The following is a 26,181-nucleotide window of genomic DNA, read 5'->3' as shown; positions in this document are numbered from 1 at the left end:
TACGATTAGGGGCTCCGCTCACATATGTAACTTCAGCAGGACCGACGACGCACTGCAGTTTATCCCAGCCCGCAACACGTTGCATGAAAGGAAAACAGGCCAAGAACTCGTCATAATCCCTATCGCGGCATAAATAATATGCAGTGCGTCGTTTGTGCCGCTGAAACTGCGCAGGTATATTCTGCCCATTAGCAACCTCAGCCTAGCAACAGCTGTAGCAACGAGACTGGCCAGTTTAATCAACGTAAACTGTCAAAACAAATTCTGGCCACAAAACAAAACAAAAATGCGATCATGAAATTGCGTCTCGTGTTGTACAATTCTTGTTCGCTAACAACTTGGGACGGGGGCGAATAAGCGGCACATACAAAATTAATCAGCAAACTCAAATGTGAAATCATACAAAGATTTGAGGTGAGACGTTACCAGGTCAACAAACAAACATCTCCAGATCATTTCCCACCCCTCCCCTCCCCGGAAAACAAAAACACAAAACAAAACAAAACAAAAGTTAACTTGATCCTTTAATGATGTGCAGGCAGAAAAAAATCGGGTAAAAATCTGAATATACTGGTATCCTTTTAGTAGTACTTGACACCGCTATTTCTTGCTTATTCACGAATAACAATTTTAGCAAGAAATAGTTGTGTCAAGTACTACTAAAAGGATACCTGTATATTCAGATTTGTACCCGATATTTTCTGCCTACACATCATTAAAGGATCAAGTTAACTTTTAAGTAAGTATCAGCCATTAAGCTTTGGTACAATTTTGATGAACTTTTTTTCAGCAATGCGAGTCGGTCAAGCTGTATTTATTACCCTGACAGTTTTACATTCGAATCGAAACCTCTCATTTTGTTGACCTTTCAGTTTCCTAACGCTCAACAAAAGTAATAAACCATTATTCATTCTTACACTGTGTGTCGTTCTCAGACAGGACTACCATCATCTTCTACTTTCGCCTCCCTCTCCCCAATACCCCTCCCTCTATACAAAATGGCCGAAGACAGAAACACGGTGATCTGAGGATGTCCAAATGACGGATGAATGACGCATACATAACATGAGTACTACGTGTACACTTTTTGTGCTGAGCCCGGCACAAGGTCAAAGAAATGAAGATACCTTCCTTCCCAAGGAAACCATCGTGTAAAGCAAAAACCGGTCTGTCCGTGTGTGTACCCGGGTTCAGAGTATTCAAATGAGACGCGTGTCAAAATTCTACAGCCTGGCTGCTTTATTTCACACTGGAAATTGTTTGCTCAATTAAAGTCCCAAGTGACACCAATGTCAATCTGTGAACATTATTTTATTAGCAAAAATGACACACACAAAAACACGCCAACAGAAAGCATTCTGCACAGGCAGCAGCAGCCAGGCTGTTCATTTCTTGGTGTGACATACGTTTGTCTAGGTGGAAGGAGGCTCTAATCCTATGTAAAACTTTCGACAGAGCTGTGGCGGTTTGCTTAATGGCTTCAGTGGGAAGAAGAGTGTCTGTAAAAAAAGTTTACAGTGAGAAAAAAAGAGAAAAAGGTGAATAAATGACCTGTCGATCTATACAGTAATCATCAGCATGAACAGAATTGGTCCCTGCATGGTCACACAATGTTCAGTAATAAATATTTCGTTATCTCTCGGACTCTGCATCAGCCGCTAACCAGACAAGAACAAGGACAGCAGAGAACGGCGACTTTGCGTGGAAGATCGGACGATGAGAATAATGACCTGTTGTATTTATTAGAGACCGCTCGCGTGAGAGAGAGAGAGAGAGAGAGAGAGAGAGAGAGAGAGAGAGAGAGAGAGAGAGAGAGAGAGAGAGAGAGAGAGAGAGAGAGAGAGAGAGAGAAAGAGAAAGAGAGAGAGAAAAGAGCAGATGAATGTTTGTGTAGTTTTGCTGTGTGCTGTGGTCCCACCGTTCCGACAATGGACCTAATCTATAAATATAGTCCTTCTCGAGCGGCTCTCTTAAAAATAAACAAAAGACTACATTGTAAGGCTCAGAAGCCCTGAACAGAGTTTTGAACTTATGTAAATTAAAGACGGAAAAAAAACGAAGAAGAAAAACTAAAAAGCACAACAGAAAAAAAGACATCAACGCGCTAGCTGTGTTGCAGAATTTTGATGATGTGCCCAGAATGCGTAACTGCTAAGAAGTTACTGTGTGCCCACTCCACTGATTTTAAGAAAAGTGCAGAATTTCTGCTAGCTTTGTAGCTCACACATCCGACTACATATCTGAAAGTTACGATTTTACTTTATCACGAGAAAATGTACGCTGTTGAGGTAATTTCGCAATTTGTATTTATTTGGTAAAACGTATCGTAATGATTTTAACATGTTCAAAACCGCGACACAAAGAACATGCCTATTTTTCTCCGCTCAAAAAGCCCATGTCTACCTCACCCGTTCACTTACTTTTTTTGTTGCTTTATTTTCATTTTGAGACAGTCGTAAGACGTTCTACTAGAAATATCTGTACCAACCTTCCACGCGGAAAAAGCCCACAGAGCCATCAGACACATTGGTAAAAAGCAAAGACAGGAATTCAAGTTATTTGTAGCCGTCAGAAAAATACAACAAAATCACAGAAAACACACTCGTCTGCGATGATTGAGAAATTGTGACCGGAATCAGTGAAGACAAACTTAGAAGAAAAAAATCTTTGCAAAAACGTCGATTTTGTCTTCATTCTGAAGCAAAACAAAGAAAGTGCGTGTTTGGCCAATGGCTGCGTCAGGTCGGAGTCACGTGAGAGGTAGATAACTTGCACAAAATTTGCGCAGATCGGTGGTTTGTGACAATAAAACCTGTGCAACTCGAACGAGTAGAGCTTTGTATCAATTCAATTCACCTTCATTGTGTAAGACGGACAACCGCGTTAAGTACTGGCAACAAAAATGACACGTTGTTACAAAACCCATGAAACGTTCACAAAAAGAAAGACAGGAGACTTCATTACGATGAGGATTTTGCTATACCATCTTCTGTGGTCCGATGTCAGTCATGCTACGTGGTCAGATCATGAGACTGGAAGAGCTCTTCGTTATCTCTCTCTCTCTCTCCCTCTCTCTCCCTCTCTCTCTCTCTCTCTCTCTCTCTCTCTCTCTCTCTCTCCACACTCTCTCTCTCTCTCTCTCTCTCTCTCTCTCTCTCTCTCTCTCTCTCTTCTCCATCATCACAAAACGTCCCTTAAAAACTACCTTTTGCGTAGATTTCGATCATTCTTTCTGTTCCAGATCCAGTCAAAGCCCTTCCTAACAACGTACACACCTTGGAGACAACGTTTAACCGCAGTGACAACTTTGGTCTTAGATTTTGATCCGCATCTCAAACGCTGTCGCCCGTCGCAGCCCGAAGCACCCTACTTGCCTCATCCATTCAATGGAACAATTCAGAACACTCTACAACCGTAGTATCCATTCAGTGGAACCATTCAAAACATTTCATGGATAATAAACAACAAACAATACTTTGACATCACTGTTCTTCCCAAGCAACACTTAGTATTGACATGGCGAAGTATACATTTAACCGAAGCACCTCGCTTCTCTCCTTCGTGATCCTGCCCTGCGATATCAACAGAATAATACACGTTACTATGGACACGGACTATCTACACATCTGCAGCCACGACGCAGCATCTGTTTCAAGTCACTAACGGCTTCAAGTTCAGAGAAAACCGTATTTTTTGGTCGTGGTCACGTTTCAACAAAAGTAAAGGTTCGAGCACTCATTGGAAAATACTGAGTCGACAATGTACAGGCGGGAAGATTTCAACTTTTGCACTGGGCATCACCCAGTTAATTTGTTTATACATAACACATGCTTATGTTTTGCTTTAAGTTTAAGGGCGGGCAGCACGTGTATTGTGACAGCTTGGCGACACTGGTCAAGCACTGTTTCGCTGTCTTACGGTCACAGCATATCGTACATACGCCATGTAAGTCACTGGGAGTACATCATGACAAAGAAGTGACACTCTCACATCACAGCACGTGCACATCGGGAGTTATGTGTATCTCCTGTCCCTACACCACAATATACACACTCTGCAATGAAGCAACTGCTGTAGGACGATTATGTTCTCATCATACTGTGTCGACTCGCATGCTGTTTTATCAGCTGCACAATGTTGATGCCGCGAGTACAGCCAGTGACACAGGCTTTGCCAGGTTAGATTTGTTCAGGCCCTGATGTCCCCAGCGTTCAGTGCTTGCAGGTGAGTGAGGTGGGGAAACAGAAGTGACTTGGCACACACTGTGTGCTACACTAGCACGGGCAGAAACTAGTGTGGCTTTGCGCACGCACACACAATGGCAAAAGCTTGTGTGGCTTTGCGCACACACACAGTAGGGGTACTGGCAGAAACTCGTGTGGCTTTGCGCACAAAAACGGTATAGGGACACTGGCATAGGTACAAAGTAATGTGGCTTTGCGCACACAAACGGTAGGGGCACTGCCACAGATAATTAGTGTGGCTTTGTGCACAGGTACAAGACCAATCAGAAACAGGTGAGTTGCGTTTTACATGGCTTTGCTGCCAGCAGGTAGAAAGACTTTCGTTCAGCAGTTTGTTCGCTGTTCACACGCACATTAACAGCGCTTGTTTCTGTTCGGCGGCAGACGCAATAATTTTTCACTGTGTACGCGGATGAACAGGAATCTGTTTGCTTTTGCTCTCAGAGGTTAACCGTAAAATAATTCCACTGGAACATTGTTCACAGCAAAGACTTTCAGTTGTCTCATTTGAGAATGTCGTCGAACAAGTCTGGGCTGAGGGAATCGAAGTTGTGCGACTGTTCCGAACTAAGGAACTGCATGAAGTCGTCCTGTGGCAGTGAGCCAGGGTACTGCTGCTGCGACTGACCCCCGTGCTGCTGACCGTTGGTCGACACTGTCTGCATCCCGCCAGGGGGAGCCACCAGGCCGTAGGGGGAGGAGTGAGAGGACATGGCCTGGGGGTGCATCCCGCCACGCATGGCCGCCATACTGTGCTGTTGTTGCTGGGACATCGTCACGCTCTGGTGCATCATCACCTGCGTGCCTCCCATCATGGGGTGGCCGGGGGAGGGACCCCCCGACATAGGCACCGCCCCGCCCATCCCCCCGACGGAACCCGCCGAGCCGGGCCTGTGAGGGTGGGAGTAACCTGGCGGCAACATGCCTCCCTGTCCCATGACTGCGCCCCGTCCCATCTGTCCCTGCATGTGGCTCGGATGGGCCTGCATCATGGCCCCGCGCTGGCCCCAACCCCCGTCTGGCGGGTGGGGATGGGAGTGAGCCATGTGGCCCGGGTGGGGTGCGGGGTGGGCTCGGGGCTGGGAGATGTTGAGGCCCTCTGGGCCCACGTTGACGTTGGGTGGTCGCTGGTTGCGCATGATGGCGCTGGTGTACCCGCTCTGGCTGCTGCTGGCCGTGGAGGCCGGGTGGTGAGACTGGGAGGCGCTCACCCCAACCCCCACCCCGCTGCTTGTGCTTGTGGCGTTAGTGGCGGTGGTGGTGGCGGCGGGGGACATGCCATTAGGGGTGGGCGTGTTGGCGTGGGGCGAGTAGGATGGGGGTCGCTGAGGCATGGACTGCTGCTGGTAGGCCGCCATGCTCTGCGACGTCTGTGCCATGCTGGGGCCCATGTGGGGCCCGGATCCCGTGTTCACCGCCGCCGACATGGACTGCACGGCCGATATTTGGGTCATGACCCCGCCCTGACCTCCGACCTCCCCCTTAATACCTGCAGGGTAGGGCGGCGTCTGGTTCACCATGTTCTGCATCGTCTGCAGGGGGGTGTTGGACCCGCCCCCACTGTGCCCCCCACCGGTGTTCGGGGGCTGGTACGGGGGGCCGGGAGCTGAGCGAGCTCCAGGGTGCATCTTGTATTCTGGGGGCGGGCGGTTCATGTACTGCTGTTGCTGTTGTTGTTGCTGGTGCTGCTGGTGCTGCTGCTGCTGGCGCATTTTCTCCTGCATCAGCTGCATCTCGCGCATAGTCATCCCTGGTGGTGTCTGACCTTGACCAGCCTGACCTGGACCGGTCATGTGGAACGACTGTTGCTGCGAGACGGTCATGCCAGGAGGTGCGGCTCCTTGCTGCTGGTGGATTTGTTGTTGTTGTTGCGCTGCGGCCGCTGCTGCTGCCTGGGCCATCTGCACCTGCTGTGTCTGTGACAGTTGCAACCTGTGCTGGCCCTGGGCAAGCTGCACATGCTGGGTCTGCGTGATGTGCATGGGGCTGAAGTGACTTGCCACCTGCTTCTGCAGCTGCTGCAGGGACGACGGGGCAGACGGTTGGGCGCCGTGGTGGCCCGGCGCTACCCCAGGTGGTGCCCCGTGACCGTCTGTCGGGTAATGTGTTAGGGGCTTAGTGTGGGAATAGCCCATGGAAGCCAGGTCAGGCTTGCCGCCTGGGTACTGCCCCAAAGGAGACCCCTCGCCATAGCCTGCATTCTGTCCATAACCCGGGTACCCACCAGCGGCAGTGGCTGCGGCAGACGGAGGGTAGCCTTGACTCGGGTAGCCAGCTGGGTAGCCGTTCCTGGTGCGACCGAAGGGATCATAGGGGTCTGAGAAAGGCGAGTCACTGAGGGATTTTCCTTGGAAGGGTGGGGCAGCAGAGGCCTGGTGCTGGTGCTGGGCTGCCATTTGTTTGAGCGTCTCGGCCGCTGGACCCGTAGCCTCCACCAGGGAGGGGGAGGGCCGCATGGGGCCCCCCATCCCGCCCATTGGCTGGGGAGGTTCGAACATGGTGGGTGTGAGGGATGCAGGGGGGTGCTGCTGAGCGTTGACGGGGTCTGAGAAATGTGCGGTGGCCTTGGAGAGGCCGGGGGACACACAGCCGTCTAGCGAGGAGAAGACAGACGAGGAGTCTGCACCGCCATTACTCAGGTCGCGGGTCTTTACCTTGTGGAAGACCTTGTCAAAGTCGTCGAGCTGCTGGAAGAGGGAGTTGACCGCAGATAGGGAGTTTACCGCAGAGAAGTCGTCGTCCTTCTCGATGCTGTCTAGAATGAGCTGCAGCTCATCAAATGGCAGGTCCGGCACTGGGGGGCACGCACCGCCAGGGGCGCTAGCAGTGTCCGCACGGCACTGAACGTCGTCGACGGGCTCCTGCTTGCACTCTACGTTGGTGTGGATGTTGGTTTCGCTGCCCGAGTGAGCCGCCGCTCCCGAGTTGCTGGCTGGCCCGCTGTGGGTATTGTTGCTACTGTTGTTGGTGTTGTTGTGGTTGCCGATAGTGGTGGTGGTGTTGGCACTGACAGTTGCCCCGTGCGTCTGCTGCTGCTGGCTGGCAGAGGTGGAGGTGTGGATGTTGATGCCGTCTGGTGGCGGATGGTGGTGGGGATCGTTGGTGGCGGTGTTGTTGTTGGGGGTGTGGGCAGGGTACCTGGTCTGTAGAGTGGAGCTAACTGTCACATTGGTGTGGATGGTCTGCGGCGACTTGCGCTGGGAGGAGATCTGCTGTACAATCTGCACAGAAAGGGTGCTGCTGCCCACCTGGCTGCCGCCCCCCGTTACGCCCTCCCCCTCCTCGCCTTGGAACGCCTTGTCCGCGGAAGCTGCAGCTGCTGCTGCTGCTGCGGCTGCGTTGTTGTCGCTGTTGGTGGTGGCGTCGATCTTCTGTTTTAGCTTTTGCTGCAATCACACACAAAAATGCATTGTAAATATTGAGTTAGAAAAAAAACACAAAAAAAACTCTGCGTTGTCCGATGGAAAGTAAACTGTAGATGTTGTGTATACATACATTCGTAGACCAAACCATACTTTTCTTTTTAAACTTTCTCAGAAGTGTCTCGTGAAATACCGTCCTTGGTTCTGCAGACACGAAGTATTAATACTATCAAGAAACACTGACTCTTGACTGTTACGAGAACCTAAGTTCCCAAAACGAATGAGGCATGACATTTTTGACAATAAGTTTCTAACACTCCCCTTCACCAACCGTTTAACTTGCAAGCGTTTCTAACCTTGTTTTTGAATCTTAGTGACAAGAGTCCTTTTCTCTAGTGAACAACCTGTGCCTGTCAGCGTGGCCGAGTCATTCATTGAGCAAGCAACACACACTGGCGAGACTGTCTACCAGGAGACGCTGCGAGAAGAGAAAACAAACACACGTGGTCCATCCACGGCGAGTGACATAAGTGTCGGCAGCGAGCGGACACAGACGGGGCAAAAAAAACAAAAGAGTGGCAGGTGAGAATAGCATGGAGTTATACATCATAGCGGTCACTGTGAATTTGTGAAGGGAGCATCAAATGTCAAGCGGAAACTTGCCACAAATCTCCCGCGTAACGACGTGACACACAGTCACACCACACTGGGCCTGACACCGTGCTGTAGACACGCCGTGTCACACTTACTCATGCGTTAACTCACAGCTCTCATAGCAACAGTGTGTGTGCGTGTGTGTGTGTGTGTGTCTGGTGTGTGTGTGTGTGTGTGTGTGTGTGTGTGCGCGCGTGTGCGCGCGCGTGTGCGCGCGTGTGTGTGTGTGCTCGCGCGTGCGTGTGTGTGTGTGTGAGAGAGAGAGAGAGAGAGAGAGAGAGAGAGACTGGCCGACAGACAGAGAGAGAGAGAGAGAGAGAGAGAGAGAGAGAGACTGGCCGACAGACAGAGAGAAGAGAGAGAGACTGGCCGACAGAGAGAGAGAGAGAGAGAGAGAGAGAGAGAGAGAGAGAGAGAGAGAGAGAGAGAGAGAGAGAGAGAGAGACTGGCCGACAGACAGAGAGAGAAGAGAGAGAGACTGGACGACAGACAGAGAGAGAGAGAGAGAGAGAGAGAGAGAGAGAGAGAGAGAGAGAGAGAGAGAGAGAGAGAGAGAGCGGGGGTAGAGAAACTAGAGGGAGAGACAATACAAAAGAAGGGAGGGAAAAAGACGAAAGTCTCTGCAAGTCGCGGATGAATGGAATAGTCGTGACGTCACAGAGGGGGGAAGCGCGAGGTGTGTGCAGGAGACAAACACACGGAGACAGCGCCACGCCAGCTTTGGAGGAAGGGGAATGGGATGGGTGAAAAGGGGGGGGGGGGGGGGGCAGGTAAAGCGGAGGGGCACATGGCAGCACAGGTACACAAACACACAGAGACCCGTTACGCAGAAGAAAACAGTGTTAGCAACTGCTTGTGTCCGAGAGAAAAAAAAACACGTAACTGTTCTCCTGTACTGCCTTCTTTTGCTAGATCCACTTTCTACACACTGTCAAAAGTGCTGTGTGGTACTAATCATTTCTGGTATTTTACCGAATGAAACCTAAACGTACCAGAAGGTAACATGCCAGATGTTCTGTCTCACAGATTTTCTCCCACTAATATAACATATTTTGATCGCTTCGCACGTTTTGTATACCTTTCGATCCATAGTGTGAATGAATGCAAATGCGCTAGTTCGCTATCATACAAGAACAAACACAACTCCAAATGTAAGTTCCTTCCACTGTATTATACAGGTATGACAAACATACACACAAAAATACCGTCACACAATCATGAACGTCGAACATAAATGTTAGGTATTCAAAAATTGGGTACTCACAGGTTTGAATGCAAAAACAAAGCGAGATTACAATCTCGTGCACAAATTCAATAACAAAACCCTACACCCTTCACTTATGTAGCGAAATACACAAACAGTCCGTGAACTCACAGGCACACGACATCTACTGTACTGGTATCGAATCACGGCTTGTGTGTAGTCAGAAAAACAGTTACAGTTCATATTCCGGCAGACTCAAATCACCGTCTACTCTACCTACTAAACACTCATTATGTCTTACGTAATTAAGATCTTATAGACATATTTTAACTCTGTTCATACACAGAATTACACAGCGTTTATGGTCGTTCACTAGGAAATGTATCTGAATACTAATTCCTTCCACTGGCGACCTCGGTCTACTCAGTTCCTTTCGTCCTGTGACCTCTATGGTCCAACTATACGGACAAACATAACCTTGCAATAACAATTTCAGCTATGCTGGTCTATAGAGTTATGATACTTTGGCGGCTTCTCAAATCCTTCACACTTGTCATCTGGACACTATCTCTCTCTCAGACCGGTTATACGACGCACTGCACAACATAAATAGCGGACATCTTGTCTTAGATATCTGTCTGCTATGTTTACAGTTTACAGTGTTAGTCGATTCAACTTATGCGATAAACACTCTAGCGATATTCGAATGCTTATTCCATTTACCTGTTAAGTGCTTTCCTGTCGCATCTATCCGGGCTTCCTTCCTCCCGGCCGATTACTTGGACAACCCCTCAATGTCCAAGGACAGTGGTAAAGTGTAACAAGTCGCGTAAGGCGAAAATACAATATTTAGTCAAGTAGCTGTCGAACTCACAGAATGAAACTGAACGCAATGCCATTTTTCAGCAAGACCGTATACTCGTAGCATCGTCAGTCCACCGCTCATGGCATGCCAAAGGCAGTGAAATTGACAAGAAGAGCGGGGTAGTAGTTGCGCTAAGAAGGATAGCACGCTTTTCTGTACCTCTCTTTGTTTTAACTTTCTGAGCGTGTTTTTAATCCAAACATATCATATCTATATGTTTTTGGAATCAGGAAAGGACAAGGAATAAGATGAAAGTGTTTTTAAATTGATTTGGACAATTTAATTTTGATAATAATTTTTATATATTTAATTTTCAGAGCTTGTTTTTAATCCGAATATAACATATTTATATGTTTTTGGAATCAGCAAATGATGGAGAATAAGATAAACGTAAATTTGGATCGTTTTATAAATTTTTATTATTTTTTTTACAATTTTCAGATTTTTAATGACCAAAGTCATTAATTAATTTTTAAGCCACCAAGCTGAAATGCAATACCGAAGTCCGGGCTTCGTCGAAGATTACTTGACCAAAATGTCAACCAATTTGGTTGAAAAATGAGGGCGTGACAGTGCCGCCTCAACTTTCACGAAAAGCCGGATATGACGTCATCAAAGACATTTATCAAAAAAATGAAAAAAACGTTCGGGGATTTCATACCCAGGAACTCTCATGTCAAATTTCATAAAGATCGGTCCAGTAGTTTAGTCTGAATCGCTCTACACACACACACAGACACACACACACACACACACACACACACACACACACGCACACACACACGCACATACACCACGACCCTCGTTTCGATTCCCCCTCGATGTTAAAATATTTAGTCAAAACTTGACTAAATATAACAATACCCTAGTTGCGATTTACAACATCAACTATTCCCGGTCAGTGAGCTGAATTCACAGTGCGTGCAACACACTTTGCTATGTCACGCTATATCTCTGGTTAGCGCTCTAAAAGCGTGGAGGATATCACTGTCAAACTTTGCCTGTTACAGTGTTATTTGTGATTTTCTTCACACATAGAACCGATCTTGCACACCACTCTTAGTGTTCTCTACTACAGGCCTGTTGTTAAGATCGCCATGACACCACTACAACTCTATACAGGCTTTTACATGGGATACAATAAAAAGCTTTCTTCCACGTGAACACATACCTTCTTCTTCTTCTTTTGCTTCGTGGGCTGAAACTCCCACGTACACTCGTGTGTGTTTTTGCACGAGTGGAATTTTAAGTGTATGACCGTTTTTACCCCGCCATTAAGGCAGCCATACGCCGCTTTCGGAGGAAGCATGCTGGGTATTTTCGTGTTTCTATAACCCACCAAACTCTGACATGGATTACAGGATCTTTTCCGTGCGCAATTGGTCTTGTGCTTGCGTGTACACACGAAGGGGGATAAGCCACTAGCAGGTCTGCACATAAGTTGACCTGGGAGATCGGAAAAATCTCCACCCTTATCCCACCAGGCGGCCGCGGCCGGGATTCGAACCCTCGACCTTCCGATTAAGAGGCCGACGTCTTACCGCCACGCCACAGCGCCCGTCCATACACAGACAGACCAAAATCAACAGCTTGGCGACTCCCTGTGCACAATGTTTGTTGTTGAATGCCAGTGTCACATACGGACACTGGTGACAGTTGGGCAATTTAGTAAGCCTAAGACTTTCAACCTGCACATAAGGCAAGCATGTTGCATGGTTTGGGGAAAAAAGGAATCCTTAACAAATGTTTGCTGGGATCCATATTTTTTATGATCAAAGTGCAAAGTCATAAACAAATCCCCCAATGGCCGCAGCAGTACAGTTGAGATTTTTTTTGAACACTTGTCGCCGTTATCAGCAACAACAAGACTTCCTGGTTCACGGATCGTGTGCTGTGAAGGTGACAGGTCATCGGATTTCCAGCCAAAGCGACCTCACAATGTAACGAGAGGGATCCGTTATGACAAATTGCCGGCACACAGGTCGTAGCAATCTGCATAGTATGTGTCTCCGCCGACACGTCAGGTGGGGAAGATCGATGCTGAATAGTGTGTGGGTGGGGAAGATCGATGCTGAATAGTGTGTGTGTGTGTGTGTGTGTGTGTGTGTGTGTGTGTGTGTGGTGTGTGTGTGTGTGTGTGTGTGGTGTGTGTGTGTGTGTGTGTGTGTGTGTGTGTGTGTTTATCTGTGTTTAATAATCAACCCAAACAAAAGCAAACAACTCTCTTATTTGCGTAGCATCAATCCGAATATGTAAGCTTTCCAGGCTGTACTTGACAGCATACAAGGCTCCGAAGCTCTGAATGGCACTGTCTATGACAGAGACACACTTGCAATCACTGCACGATAACTTGCGCAGCGCTGCGCCTGAGTTTTGACAATGAAGATTTCAGATGATGATAACACCTAACGCTGCCGCTTTATGCCACATTTATAGGAAGGCGTCCTTGTTGAGGCGATTAGTATGCTGGTGTTGGGAGCAGTGGCCTACATTATCACAGCTGATTGTGAGCGACGGAAGCCTGACCTGACACTGTCTATGTCAGCTTTATTAGAACGGCTCATTCTCCCCCTTTGAGGTGCGGTGTACTTATTGTCTTTTTGCCTGATATGATGACCCGGGTGTGTGTATTTATGTGTCTTTTGTAAACGCTCTGCACGCGGATCTGTCGGCTTAATTAGAACTGCTCGTTTGCACCTTAGAGCTGTGATGTACGTATCGTTTTTCACCTGTAATGATGACCTGAGTGTTTGTGTTAATCTGTCTTGTGTACGGTACACCTTCACAAAGTAAGGATAACGATACATTTCTTTTCGTCTAAACCATCTGTGAAATCCAAATAGAGCCGTCAAGTCTCTATGGGAAAAAAAAGGACAGCCCATACAGCTGATCTGTGCAGTCGGATTTTTTGTCTGTATTACAGCGCTGAAAGTGCACATAATGGGGCACTGGCCTTTGGCTAGTACTTCTCATAATTTACTAGCCAGAGAGGAATATTTTGTATTTTTACTCACCAAACCAACCATTTGTTTCAGCAATTTTACTCGCATTTGGCGAGTAGATTTACATTTCTACTCGCCATTTACCTGTTTCTACTCGCCATGGCGAGTAAAATACTCGCCACTTTCAGGCCTGTATTAATGTCGAAGATTGACACATGTGTCAGTTACGACAGTGACGTCAGCAAAACATTATGTGCGCAGAAAACAGCCAGGCTGTACATCGCTGGGGTTCCAGTGGAAGGATACCTACAAGTCTGGTCAAATGTAGCGCGATTTACACAACAAGGAAGAAATCTTTCACTTTCGTGGCCTTGGTTTGGATCACAGTAAATTATATCAATAGAGTGTGATTGGGCGCAGAACTGGTCATCATCAAATCTGTCTACTTATTTGATCGAATCAAACCGAAAGGGGGCAACCGAATTGACATGGAGAATGTCTCGTTTTCTGTGTGTGTGTGTGTGTGTGTGTGTGTGTGTGTGTGTGTGTGTGTGTGTGTGTGTGTGTGTGTGTGTGTGTGTGTGTGTGTGCGTGCGTGTGTGAGCGTGTGTGTGTGTGTGCTTGCCTGTGTTTTACCCTATATAACTTTGTGATTTCGTTGGCGAATCCAGCACCCACGTTTAGGTCACGGTAAAGATTTTAGTGTTGCATCAAGCGATGAATGGGACAGCAAGTATTGGATCCACACCGACTTATCGGATAGCGGATGTTGACATTCGATACGGTATTTGAAATGTCGAGTGTTGTTGACATAGAGTATGATGCAGTCGAGAGGACAGAGAGATGCAGGGTTGCGCGCTGTATGAGTGTGGAGGGTTCACATGTGAACATGTTGTGAGAGATAGACTGAGAGACAGATAAGCGTGTGCACCTGTAGTTCGGGGGTGATAACAATTAGGATGCGTCACTGCTGTTGTAGGGGTGAGGAGTTTGATAGACCCCCCCCCCTCTCCCCTCGCCCCCACTCGTTACACTCGCAAGCAGCTTCAAACCCAATCGTTTTTCACTTTCTTTTTCGTTTTTTTTTTTATATATACTGTTTTCATTTCTGGGAGAAGTGTCTGTGTGTGTGTGTGTGTGTGTGTGTGTGTGTGTGTGTGCGTGCGTGCGTGCGTGCGTGCGTGTGTGTGTGTGCGTGCGTGCGTGCGTGCGTGCGTGCTCGCGTGTACTTGTACGTGCTACACTTTTCTCTCACCATGCGTCATGGCTCAAAAATTCACACGAAAAGCAGACCTGGTACATTTTACAACGCTGACGTAACGGGGCATAGATGATCATTATTAATTAATCTTCACGTCGGTACAGCGTGATGCTTTTGCCACAGTTGGGGGACCGGCACAGCAGCACCGAGGCGCCGCAACCAAAGGTGTATTCCCCTCCCCCGGGTCGTGAAAAGGGGAAGGGGAGAGGGACAATAACGCTTTACTGCTCCGCGATCTCATTACCACTAATGCAGCAGGCCCTTTTCCTCCTTGCCTTCTGCCGCCTCTCGTGTTTACCGCCTGTAAGACTGTAAATCTGTACTGATAACGCAACACGCACCCCGCTTCTGCCCCTTTCTTCTGGACCCTCGGCGAATCGGTGCCTCCCCCCCCCCCCCTCGACGCTCCCTACCCCCCTCCCCCCCCCCACCTCCTTTCCAACTCTGCCTGTTTTCTTTTTGATCCGAAAATATGAGCCACCTGTCATGGTGTGTTTTTTTCCACTTGTCTTTTACGGAATATAAAGTTGGCCAACAAATTATTGCAACAAATTTCAAACCCAAATTAAAGCATTAATTCCTGTGTCAAACAATTAAAACTGTATATGCCAGTTAAGGCCGTTACGTAAACGGCCTTCTCTGGTATATAAAGTTTTAATGAAATGACACGGGGATTAATGCTTTAATTTGGGGTTGAAATTTGTTGCAATAATTTTTTGGCCAAGTTTATTTAGCAGTGAAATCTGTGCTTTTACTCAGCTCTTAGAATTGAGCGCGTATTCACATAAAAACTGCCCTCAGCGAAATTTGGACTGGACTTTCTTGAAGGCCCTTGGTGCGCACTCTCCCCCCCCCCCCCCCTTTCCCCAAGCAGTAAAATAACTATCTTTGCTTTTTATTCAGCACTTTGAATTAAGCACTTCCTTTATGTTAAAATTGCACACAGGGGACTTGGAACTGTGCGTAATTTTCTACTACGCCTTATTCCTCCCCCCCGCCCCCAGCCCTCTTACCATCGCCTCCCCCCCCCCCCCCCCACCTACCCCCCACACCCACCCAATGTGGGTTGTTTGTCGCAAAGATGAGCCACCTGCTATGATTATGTCTCTCACTGTCTTGTTTTCCGTTTGAAGTTTGTCCTGTCATGTTTGATCTGAGGTGCGTAACACTTGTGTTTGTGCGGGACGGCTGTTGACGGTTGTGACAGTTAGAGCGACAGTCCCTGACACGTCATCTGTCAAAACAAAACGCTCCCCGTCAGTCAGTGACGTTGGCAACATTCAGTGTCACGCAGTGTGCACCACTGTGGTGTGCACCGCACCATCACACTTCACAGACATCCTGCTAGCTACCGCGCGAGCAGAGAACATTTTCCCTCTTTAATATCTTCACGGGGCGGGCAGCAAAACCCCTCCACGCGGAGGCGGTTTTTTTTTTTTAGACAGGTCAGACACTGGGTGATCAGTTGAAAGACAGACACGTGGGGAAGGGTGGGTTGGGTGGGGGCAACAGTTGCAGGCTGGCCTCCCCCCTCCCCGTCCAAAATAAGTTCGAACAAAATAAAATAGCGGAATAAACACACCTATACATTTTTTACGTGTGAATATAATGTTGACAAAAATATGTTTGTCTCCATGGTAATCTGGTATACACAGGACAACAAGTGAGACTGAAATGACAGGGAGGGGGGGGGGGGGCGGACAGTTTGGTGCGTTAGGGGGACCGAATGTCTGACAAGGTGAGTTAAAGGTTCTCTTGAAGCTCGCGCGCGTGTTTCAGTGGTTTTTTTTTTTATTGGAGCTCGCGTGGTACACAGCCCTTGACACGCGCAGGACTGATTGTCACCAACAATATTTGTATAACATTCGACTCCCTGTCAGTGTCACTATCACTTAAGTGACCCCCCCCCCCCCCCCCCCCCCCCCCTTCTCCGTCCTCTTCCCCCTTGTTCCTTTCAAAATTGAGAGACAAATACAATAAATAATCAACACGCGCGCACACATACACACACACAAACACACACACACAAACACACACACACACACACACACAAACACACACACACATACAGACACACACATACACACATACAGACACACACACACACACACAAACAGACACATGCACACACACATACAGACATACACAAACACACACACATACAGACATACACAAACACACACACATACAGGCACACGCACACACGCACACACACACACACACACACACACACACACACACACACACACACACACACACACACACACACACACACAGCAAAGCAAAGCCCATAAATATTCAAATAAATACACAGCAGTCGTGATTCTTGCCTTTCGCTTCCGCATAGATTCAAATGAATTTTGTGTCATGACATACATTATTTCCGAATATCAGTGACATTTCAACAGTTTACGTTGGCTCGTCTCATCTGGCTCAGCAAACAGACTTTGTTTTTTCATCAGTCAAGAAGAGCTGTTCAAGCTCAGTATTCTACCACCTAAATCATACTTACTCAGCAGCAACTGACCAAGAGTTCTCATGTTTTTATTTGTAATTGCGTACAATATTGCAGCTCCGCGTTGGTGCTTCAAAGCCCGGTATCTTCTCGCTCCTTATGTGGGGCAGATATTTTTGGAAAGCAATTACCTTACTACCCTTCATTTACAGTCTTTATCTAGATTATTTTTTCTGCTGTTTATAATTTACCTTGGCCCATCACGTCGAGTTGTGCAAACACACACACACATCTCATCCCGCAAAACGAGGACAGCTCAACGGAATAGACGGAACACCATGTCAGTTTTATTTGCAGCAGATAGAAACAAATATGTTCACTATCTCAAAAATAAAATGCATACGATTAAAAAAAATAAAAAAATAAATTAAAAAAAATTCACGGGAGTTGTTGCTATCACAAGTCTTAAGTTTACCCCGGTCAAATGCAAAAATTGGGTGCATGTTATTCTGATTCGGAACATCGCTTTGTACCATGAGAAATGGTCTGCAGATTATTTATTTTATTCTATTTTGTCGTAAAATGAAAGGGCTTCAGCATGAGGTTCCTTCCTATAACTTGTGACGGTACCCACAGTTCACTACGTCAGAAAAATGTCGGATGTATGTTGAGCCACTCTAAGTGCGGTACCACCGGTGGTCAGCTCTGCAGAAAGTGTGTATTGACCTTACAAAGCAACACGGGAAGACGACTAGTTGATGAAATGCGTATACTCAAGTAACAAAGAACTCGTGTTACGTGTGATGTATAAAAACAATCTTTAATGAAGTTGTGTATGGTGGTTTAAACGTTACAGGCGAGATAAAAAATTTTTTTTAACGGAAACCAGTATGTTACTGTAGCAAAAGTTGCCAAAATCAAAACAGATCAAGTAGTGAGATTATGCACACAAAGATGAAAAATATGCACACGCTGTGAGAAAAACATATCACAATAGGGGCTATTGCTAATCACGGCACTGTGGGTTCACGGCAATCAAGTCAGCATTATTTATGACCCGTCTTCATAATCGATGCAGTAGCCACAGCTCATTGGCTGTCTGAAGGCGGCGAAAGCAAACACAAGGCGGTGCACACAACGAACAAACACGCTGATCCCGTCGGCTGTGTGTTAAAGATACTGTACTGCATAGACCCGTCTTGTAAACTAACATAGACCCGTCTTGTAAACTAACATAGACCCGTCTTGTAAACTAACATAGACCCGTCTTGTAAACTAACATAGGCCGTCTTGTAAACTAACATAGACCCGTCTTGTAAACTAACATAGACCCGTCTTGTAAACTAACATAGACCCGTCTTGTAAACTAACATAGACCCGTCTTGTAAACTAACATAGACCCGTCTTGTAAACTAACATAGACCCGTCTTGTAAACTAACATAGACCCGTCCAATCTTACCAGCGCTAAGAGCAGCCTTCAACTTTGACACATACAGTGGAACCCCCTTTTAAGACCTCCACAAATCTGAGAAAATCAGGTCTTAAAAAGGCGGGAGTCTTAAAATGGAGATAAATTTACAGAGATTGTGAAGAGAAAATGTGAAAAAGCAAGGTGTTAAAAGGGAGGAAGTCATTTCATTTCTTTCATTTCAGGAAGTCTTACATTGGGGGTCTTGAAAAGGGGGTGTTCCACTGTACCAAACCTCTACAGCCTGGCTGGTTTCTGTGCGTAGCGAACTTTCCTGTTGAACTCTCACTCTGACATTGCCACATGGAACGAGTCTGAGTACAGTGCACCCCCCCCCCTTTTTTTTTAAGACGCCCTAATGTAAGACTTCCTCCTTTTTAAGACCCTTATTTCTCATTTGTTTGTTTGTTTGTTTGCTTAACGCCACGCCGACCACGAAGGGCCATATCAGGGCGGTGCTGCTTTGACATATAACGTGCGCCACACACAAGACAGAAGTCGCAGCACAGGCTTCATGTCTCACCCAGTCACATTATTCTGACACCGGACCAACCAGTCCTAGCACTAACCCCATAATGCCAGACGCCAGGCGGAGCAGCCACTAGATTGCCAATTTTATAAAGTCTTAGGTATGACCCGGCCGGGGTTCGAACCCACGACCTCCCGATCACGGGGCGGACGCCTTACCACTAGGCCAACCGTGCGGTCTTATTTCTCATAATTTTCTGTTGATGTAATGATAACCTCTGTTTAAAGACCTTATTTTCTGTTGATGTAATGATAACCTCTGTTTAAAGACCTTATTTTCTGTTGATGTAATGATAACCTCTGTTTAAAGACCTTATTTTCTGTTGATGTAATGATAACCTCTGTTTAAAGACCTTATTTTCTGTTGATGTAACGATAACCTCTGTTTAAAGACCTTATTTTCTGTTGATGTAATGATAACCTCTGTTTAAAGACCTTATTTTCTGTTGATGTAATGATAACCTCTGTTTAAAGACCTTATTGTCTGTTGATGTAATGATAACCTCTGTTTAAAGACCTTATTTTCTGTTGATGTAATGATAACCTCTGTTTAAAGACCTTATTGTCTGTTGATGTAATGATAACCTCTGTTTAAAGACCTTATTTTCTGTTGATGTAATGATAACCTCTGTTTAAAGACCTTATTTTCTGTTGATGTAATGATAACCTCTGTTTAAAGACCTTATTTTCTGTTGATGTAATGATAACCTCTGTTTAAAGACCTTATTTTCTGTTGATGTAATGATAACCTCTGTTTAAAGACCTTATTTTCTGTTGATGTAATGATAACCTCTGTTTAAAGACCTTATTTTCTCATATTTCTAAGGTCTTAAAAGGTGGGGTTTTTCACTGTGGAAGGATGCTCTTTCCTCGCATAACCTTTGTAAAAGTACCCCCTTCTTCGAAAACATATTTTCTCAGATTTGTTTAAGGTCTTAAAGGGTTTTTTCCACTATAGAAGGATGCTCTTTCCTCGCTTAGCAGCTTCGACAAATCCATGGTGATGCCCAAGAGTGTTCCGCTGTTTACATGGGAAGTAGCGTTTCTTTTATAAAAAGCCAGTAATCTCATCGGGCGCGTGTTATCGGCGTTGAACACAAGCCCGCTATCAACACTTCACACTGAGCAACACAACACGGCAATATGCAGTCGTCACCACTCTCGCCGGAGGTCTTTGTCAAAGGGGGGTTTCTCTTTCTCTGAATTGCAAATTGCAAAATGAACACTGACTGTTCGCAACAACCAGCCTCGTTGGCTATCGTGTAACACAGGTCCCTTTCTACTTTATTACACCAACTTGCTGAGGCAGCATTTTTCCTACTACCACTGCGCTAAGTTGGCGTGCAATCGACACATAGTACATGCACTGGACGTTGTCATTTAACAATAAGCCTGGTGGTAATTTTAAGCTCGCTCCACATAAAAACCGGAAGGTGGTCTTTTCTTTCAGCACAGAGAAAATGTCAAAGTTGTTGTATTCACATATTATGTGAAAAAATAATAGGCTTTTGTATCGTTTGTACATATACATATAAACGACACTTTCACAGATTTCATGCGTAGCTGACTGCTTGGATAAGGCCATCAGCTTGATAACAAGGCCTTTATTTTAGGTGATTTTGACGCTTTGTGCCAACCATATCTGTGTACATCGGATTGATAGAACGTTTGATATTTAAGCATTCGACGCATATTTTATCGAAAACACTTACACACACATACTGTTGGCAACTGACGCTGTGTGGGGTGGCATACAGTCACCCATGCGATGCAAGTAAGGTTGCAGATACCGACTGCTAACATTCTTGTCGGACGACACACCATACAACATGCGGCTGCCTGCAGGTACGAATAATCACTCCCGTTAGGATTAAATTATCTTTCTCCATCGGATATGGGCTTGTGGAAAGTCACAGTCACTATAATATACCCCCCTCCCCCCCCCCCTCCCCCCACAACGCACCGATATTCCGTTTGTTTCCTACAATCTCAATGGCGGTCTACGTATCCAGGAAGGTCATAATTATAATCACACTTTGGGCTAAAAACTAGCACATAGCCTGGTGTAAAGTGAAAACGGGGTAACCGCATGTGGACAGTTGAAAGAAGAAAAGAGATAGGGAAAAAAAGGGGGATGACAGTTGCAACAATCACTGTGTTCGCATCTGGTGCAATTCTTTGTACTCCACAGTCTCTGGTGTGAACACCTTGCTCCTCAAAGTGGTCAAGGTCATATCATTGAGACTCACAAAATCACACCCCCCCCTAACCCGCCGCTCCCCCACCCGAAAACACTGTCGTTGTGTGTGAACAGTACACTGTAACAAACTGTAGCGAGTCGCTACCTCCGAAGTGATGTGCGATATGAAGACAGGAAAGGCGACAGGCCAGCTCTGTGACACAGTGTGTCTCTTTCACCTGTGTGTCCCACACCTCCCCGTCACACAATACGATACCCCGGGTCCGCACTTGCCCTCCGCGACAGACAGAGACTTTCCGAGCAACAGACAAACCAAAACCCAACAAGAAGAGGGCTGGGCCAGAGGATGAACATATCACCGATACTTTTTTCAAAAATAGAGAAATGACGCAGAAAAAAACAGAGAGAGCGGAAGATGAAAAGGACTTACTTACACTCATAAATGTGTGTGTGTGTGTGTGTGTGCGTGAGGAAGAGAGAGAGAGAGGGGGGAGGGAAGAGAGGGGGGAGGGAAGAGAGAGGGAAGAGGGAGGGAAGAGAGAGGGAAAAAGAGAGAGAGAGAGAAAGAGCGAGAGAGAGAAGAGAGAGAGAGAGAAAGAGCGAGAGAGAGAAGAGAGTGAGAGAGAGAAGAGAGAGAGAAAGAGAGAAAGAGAGAGAGAGAGAGAGAGAGAGAGAGAGAGAGAGAGAGAGAGAGAGAGAGAGAGAGAGAGAGAGAGAGAGCGCTGCAAATCAAAATGGAGACAGAGGAGCGATCCTCCTGTCCTGCGAAGAAAGGAAAGGAGAAACAGGTCCCATATCTGCCGCGACTTGAGGGAGGCTTTGTAGTCAGTCCCATTGTTATTTTCACAACCTTGGGCACGGCGCGGCTTTATCAATAAACACACAGGTACAGGCACAGGTTTATTTTTTTTAAAGGTGCAACGTGACAAGCAAATCAAATAACAACAAGTCACGTAAGGCGAAATTACTACATATAGTCAAGCTGTCGAACCGTCACGGGATGAAACTGAACGCACTGTATTTTTTCACCAAGACAGAACAGCTTCGTCAATCCCCGCGTGAAGGAAATCGCTCACCTCCCACGTGCAAAACGTAGTGATATTGACACGCCAGATTAGCGCGGTAGCGTATTGTGCTAAGCAGGAAAACGCGCTTTTCTGTATTCTTGTTAACTTTCTGAGCTTGTTTTGAATCCAACCTATCATATCTATATGTTTTTGGAATCAGGAAATGATAAAGAATAAGATGAAATCATTTTTGGATCGATTTCTTAAATTTTAATCGTAAGATTAATTAATCTATTTTCGTTAATTGTGATCACATTATAAGAGTAAACATGACATATGTATATATTTTTAGATTCAGAATGTGATGAAGAATATGATTCAATCAATTTTAAATCTGTTTGCGAAAAATCGATATTAATGACAACTTTAATTAGCAAACTCATTAATTAATTTTTAAGCCTTCAAGTTCAAGCTAAAATGCAATACCAAAGTCCGGGCTTCGTCGAAGATTACTTGACCAAAATTTCAACCAATTTGGTTGAAAAATGAGAGCGTGACAGTGCCGCCTCAACTTTCACAAAAAGCCGGATATGACGTCATCAAAGACATTTATCAAAAAAATGAAAAAAAAATGTCTGGAGATACCATACTCAGGATCTCTCATGTCAAGTTTCAAAAAGATCGGTCCAGTAGTTTTCTCTGAATCGCTCTACACACACATACACCACACCCTCGTCTCGATTCCCCCCTCCACGTTAAAACATTTAGTCAAAATTTGACTAAATGTAAAAAGATGACGGAACAGCAAAGTGTGACGCAGTTTGGTCGTTGGCTTTGTTGTTTGCTTGTTTGTTTTCTGCATCATTGCACAGTCGCAACCGAGACAGTGTTGAACTGTTTTAAGGTCCCTTGCACTTCCTTTCGTTTGATATATGTAACTTAGTTCTATCTTTCTTTCTTTATTTGGTGTTTAACGTCGTTTTCAACCACGAAGGTTATATCGCGACGAGGGAAAGGGGGGAGATGGGAAACTTAGTTCTATGAACACAGACCAAGTTCGATGGTCCAGTAAAAATCCTCTGACCGAAAAGTCAAATAATCTACAACACGAAATACACGAACAAATAAATATATACATAATAAACAAACGTACGTCAGGAAAAAAAAACTTGACTAAATGTAAAAACCAGACGAGCACTAAAAACTGCGCTCATCCAGTACGTAGAAAAGAAAGACTTAAACAGTTCTGTCAAACTAGGTGTGGGGGTAGAAGAGTATGTGCGGGGGGCAGTGAAAGCAGTTTGATCCCCAGGAATGCAGGACAGGGGGAGGCCGGGGCCAAGCAGAGAGACGCGGCTGTGCGGATTGTCAGGTTCAAACCCCCGACGAAGGCAAGTCCTGCTTGTTTTGGAAAGGGGACCCTGGCGCGCGGACGTGAGCCGGTAGGAAAACAACTTGTGACAGAATTCACTCCCCTCGCTGACACTGACAGCGAGCGAGGAACAAACATGTTCCTGGTTGGAAAAGACTTACTTAAAAGAGAAGCTGATAAACTAGACGAGAGGGACCATTGAACCAACTTCTCTTCAAGTATTTAAAAAAAAGTATTTATTTATTAGTTGCTTTAAAAAAAAAATCATTTATACATGTGTATGTATTAAAAGACGCACTCCTTCTCCTGAAAACAGTTCGGTTAAACACCTGAGATCGGGCCAGGTTTTCACATGAGAGAAAACAATTTTTCAACTTATACTGCAAAATAAACACCCTGACCGCTTAATTGCCGTGGTGAGTTAACATTTTTTGATGAACTTCTTTCTTTACAAGCCACTTGTACAGAATGACTTCATAAACACTGCCCACTGTCCACATGGAGCGCCCAGACTGTCAATAGCAAGATCTAGATCAGCACTTTTAAGGACGTGTACGGGAACGTCATCAAATCTAGTTTTTACGTCACCCGTTTGCCAAGATCTGCAGTCTTGGTGGGAGCAAAACAAAGCATGCATTTGGAACATTGGAGAAGAAAATGAGTCACGGGTGATGCAATATCTACACGTACACGTACAGGTCTTTGCTACACGTTCGATCATCTGGAACACTGTAATGTGTGGTATGTAACCCAAGAGGAGGGATGTCTTATCCTTTACATATAAATAAAATAAAAACCTGGTCACATCTGAGACAGTTTTCTCGGGAAAGAGTGACGTGCCTTTAACAAAAAGATTAACTTTTGTATCTGTCCATTTACCTTTGCACTCATAATTCATTCTTTAGCTATTAACTTCTTCGGTCCTAAAATCCCTTAAGTTTTGTTTTGTTGGCCAAGGTTTTTTTTACTGGTTGATGCTTTTAATGCACAGCAGTTCTTGCAAGATGGCCAAGCAATTCAAACTGACATCAGCGTCTGAGATGATGACAGTTTTGATCCAGTGTTGCAATATATCTATATCTATATACGGCTTGTGTGTGTTTGTCTGTCTGTCTGTGTGTTCACGATTCACGGCCAAAGTTCTCGATGGATCTGCTTCAAATTTGGTGGGCATATTCAGGTAGACCCCGGACACAATCGTGGAAAATTTTGAACACGTGCGTGCTCTCAGCGCGCAGCGCTGAACCGATTTTGGTTTTTCTGTACATCCATTCCCAGTAACTTTTCTTTATCTTCTCCAGTGTTTTGCGCGTTTATATCCCTTCCTTCGTACGGTGCGCCGGCGAAGCCGTCGTACACCCGGCAAAGCCGGGTCCCCGGCGAAGCCGGGTATTCGGCTCTACTTCTTCCCGGCGAAGCGGGTATTCATCTAGTATTATATACATGGACAGATGGGGGTAAGCAACATTCTCGCCATAAAGAACGGCGAAGAAAATCGAACCACAGATACTCTCCGAAAGATGCGTACGGCTGCGTGAATGCCGGGGTAAAAACGGTCCTAGTCATACACGTAAAAAAACCCACTCGTTCAAAATCACAAGTGTACGTGGGAGTTTCAGCCCATGAACGCAGAAGAAGAACCACAGAAACAACGTCACAACTTCAGCGCCAAAGACAACCACTAGAACTCCCCAGAGAGAAAGAAAAACAAGTCGCGTAAGGCGAAAATACAACATTTAGTCAAGCTCAGTCGAACTCACAGAATGAAACTGAACGCATTGCATTTTTTCCGCAAAACCGTACACTCGTAGCATCGTCTGTCCACCGCTTGTGGCAAAGGCAGTGAAATTAACAATCCAGAAAAGCGCGGTTGCGCTGAGGAGGATAGCACGCTTTTCTATAGTCTCTATTCTTTTTAACTCTCTGAACGTGTTTTTAATCCAAACATATCATATCTATATGTTTTTGGAATCAGGAACGGACAAGGAATAAGATGAAATTGTTTTTAAATCGATATCGGAAATTTAATTTTAATCATAAATTTTTATATTTTTAATTTTCAGAGCTTGTATTTTTTATACGAATATAACATATTTATATGTTTTTGGAATCAGAAAATGATGAAGAATACGATAAACGTAATTTTGGATCGTTTTATGAAAAAAAAATTTAATTACAATTTTCAGATTTTTTAATTTTTAAGCCTCCAGGCTGAAATGCAATACCAAAGTCCGGCCTTCGTCGAAGATGGCTTGGCCAAAATTTCTATCAATTTTATTGAAAAATGAGGGTGTGACAGTGCCGCCTCAACTTTTACAAAATGCCGGATATGACGTCATCTCAGATAGTTATCGAAAAAATGAAAAAAACGTCTGGGGATATCATACCCAGGAACTCTCATGAACATTTTCAGGAAGATCGGTCCAGTACTTTACTCTGAATCGCTCTACACACACACACACACACACACACACACACACACCACGACCCTCGTCTCGATTCCCCCCTCTATGTTAAAACATTTAGTCAAAACTTGACTAAATGTAAATAAAACGGGGAAAAAACCCACGTCACTAGAGACAGCAACGAAGAGTACTTAACAAATTATCAAAATGCCA

General features: G+C 45.6%; 1 protein-coding gene and 1 long non-coding RNA gene across 2 annotated transcripts in view; one reads left to right on the top strand and one right to left on the bottom strand.

Annotated features, from left to right (window-relative positions):
* The window catches only part of LOC138969409 (uncharacterized), a 234,823-nt gene that overhangs the window by 207,677 nt on the left and 965 nt on the right, over window positions 1-26,181 (top strand). The window lies entirely within an intron of this gene.
* LOC138969407 (neurogenic protein mastermind-like) overlaps window positions 3,412-26,181 on the bottom strand; it is a 41,612-nt gene continuing 18,842 nt past the window's right edge. The window contains exon 3 of the mRNA XM_070342202.1: window positions 3,412-7,630. Within this exon, the coding sequence (XP_070198303.1) occupies window positions 4,748-7,630 (2,883 nt within the window). The 3' untranslated portion in view covers window positions 3,412-4,747. The remainder of the gene's footprint in view (window positions 7,631-26,181) is intronic.

This window comes from Littorina saxatilis, linkage group LG6 (assembly GCF_037325665.1).
Source record: "Littorina saxatilis isolate snail1 linkage group LG6, US_GU_Lsax_2.0, whole genome shotgun sequence".
Lineage (NCBI taxonomy): Eukaryota > Metazoa > Mollusca > Gastropoda > Littorinimorpha > Littorinidae > Littorina > Littorina saxatilis.
This window is presented reverse-complemented; position numbering and strand designations above follow the sequence as displayed.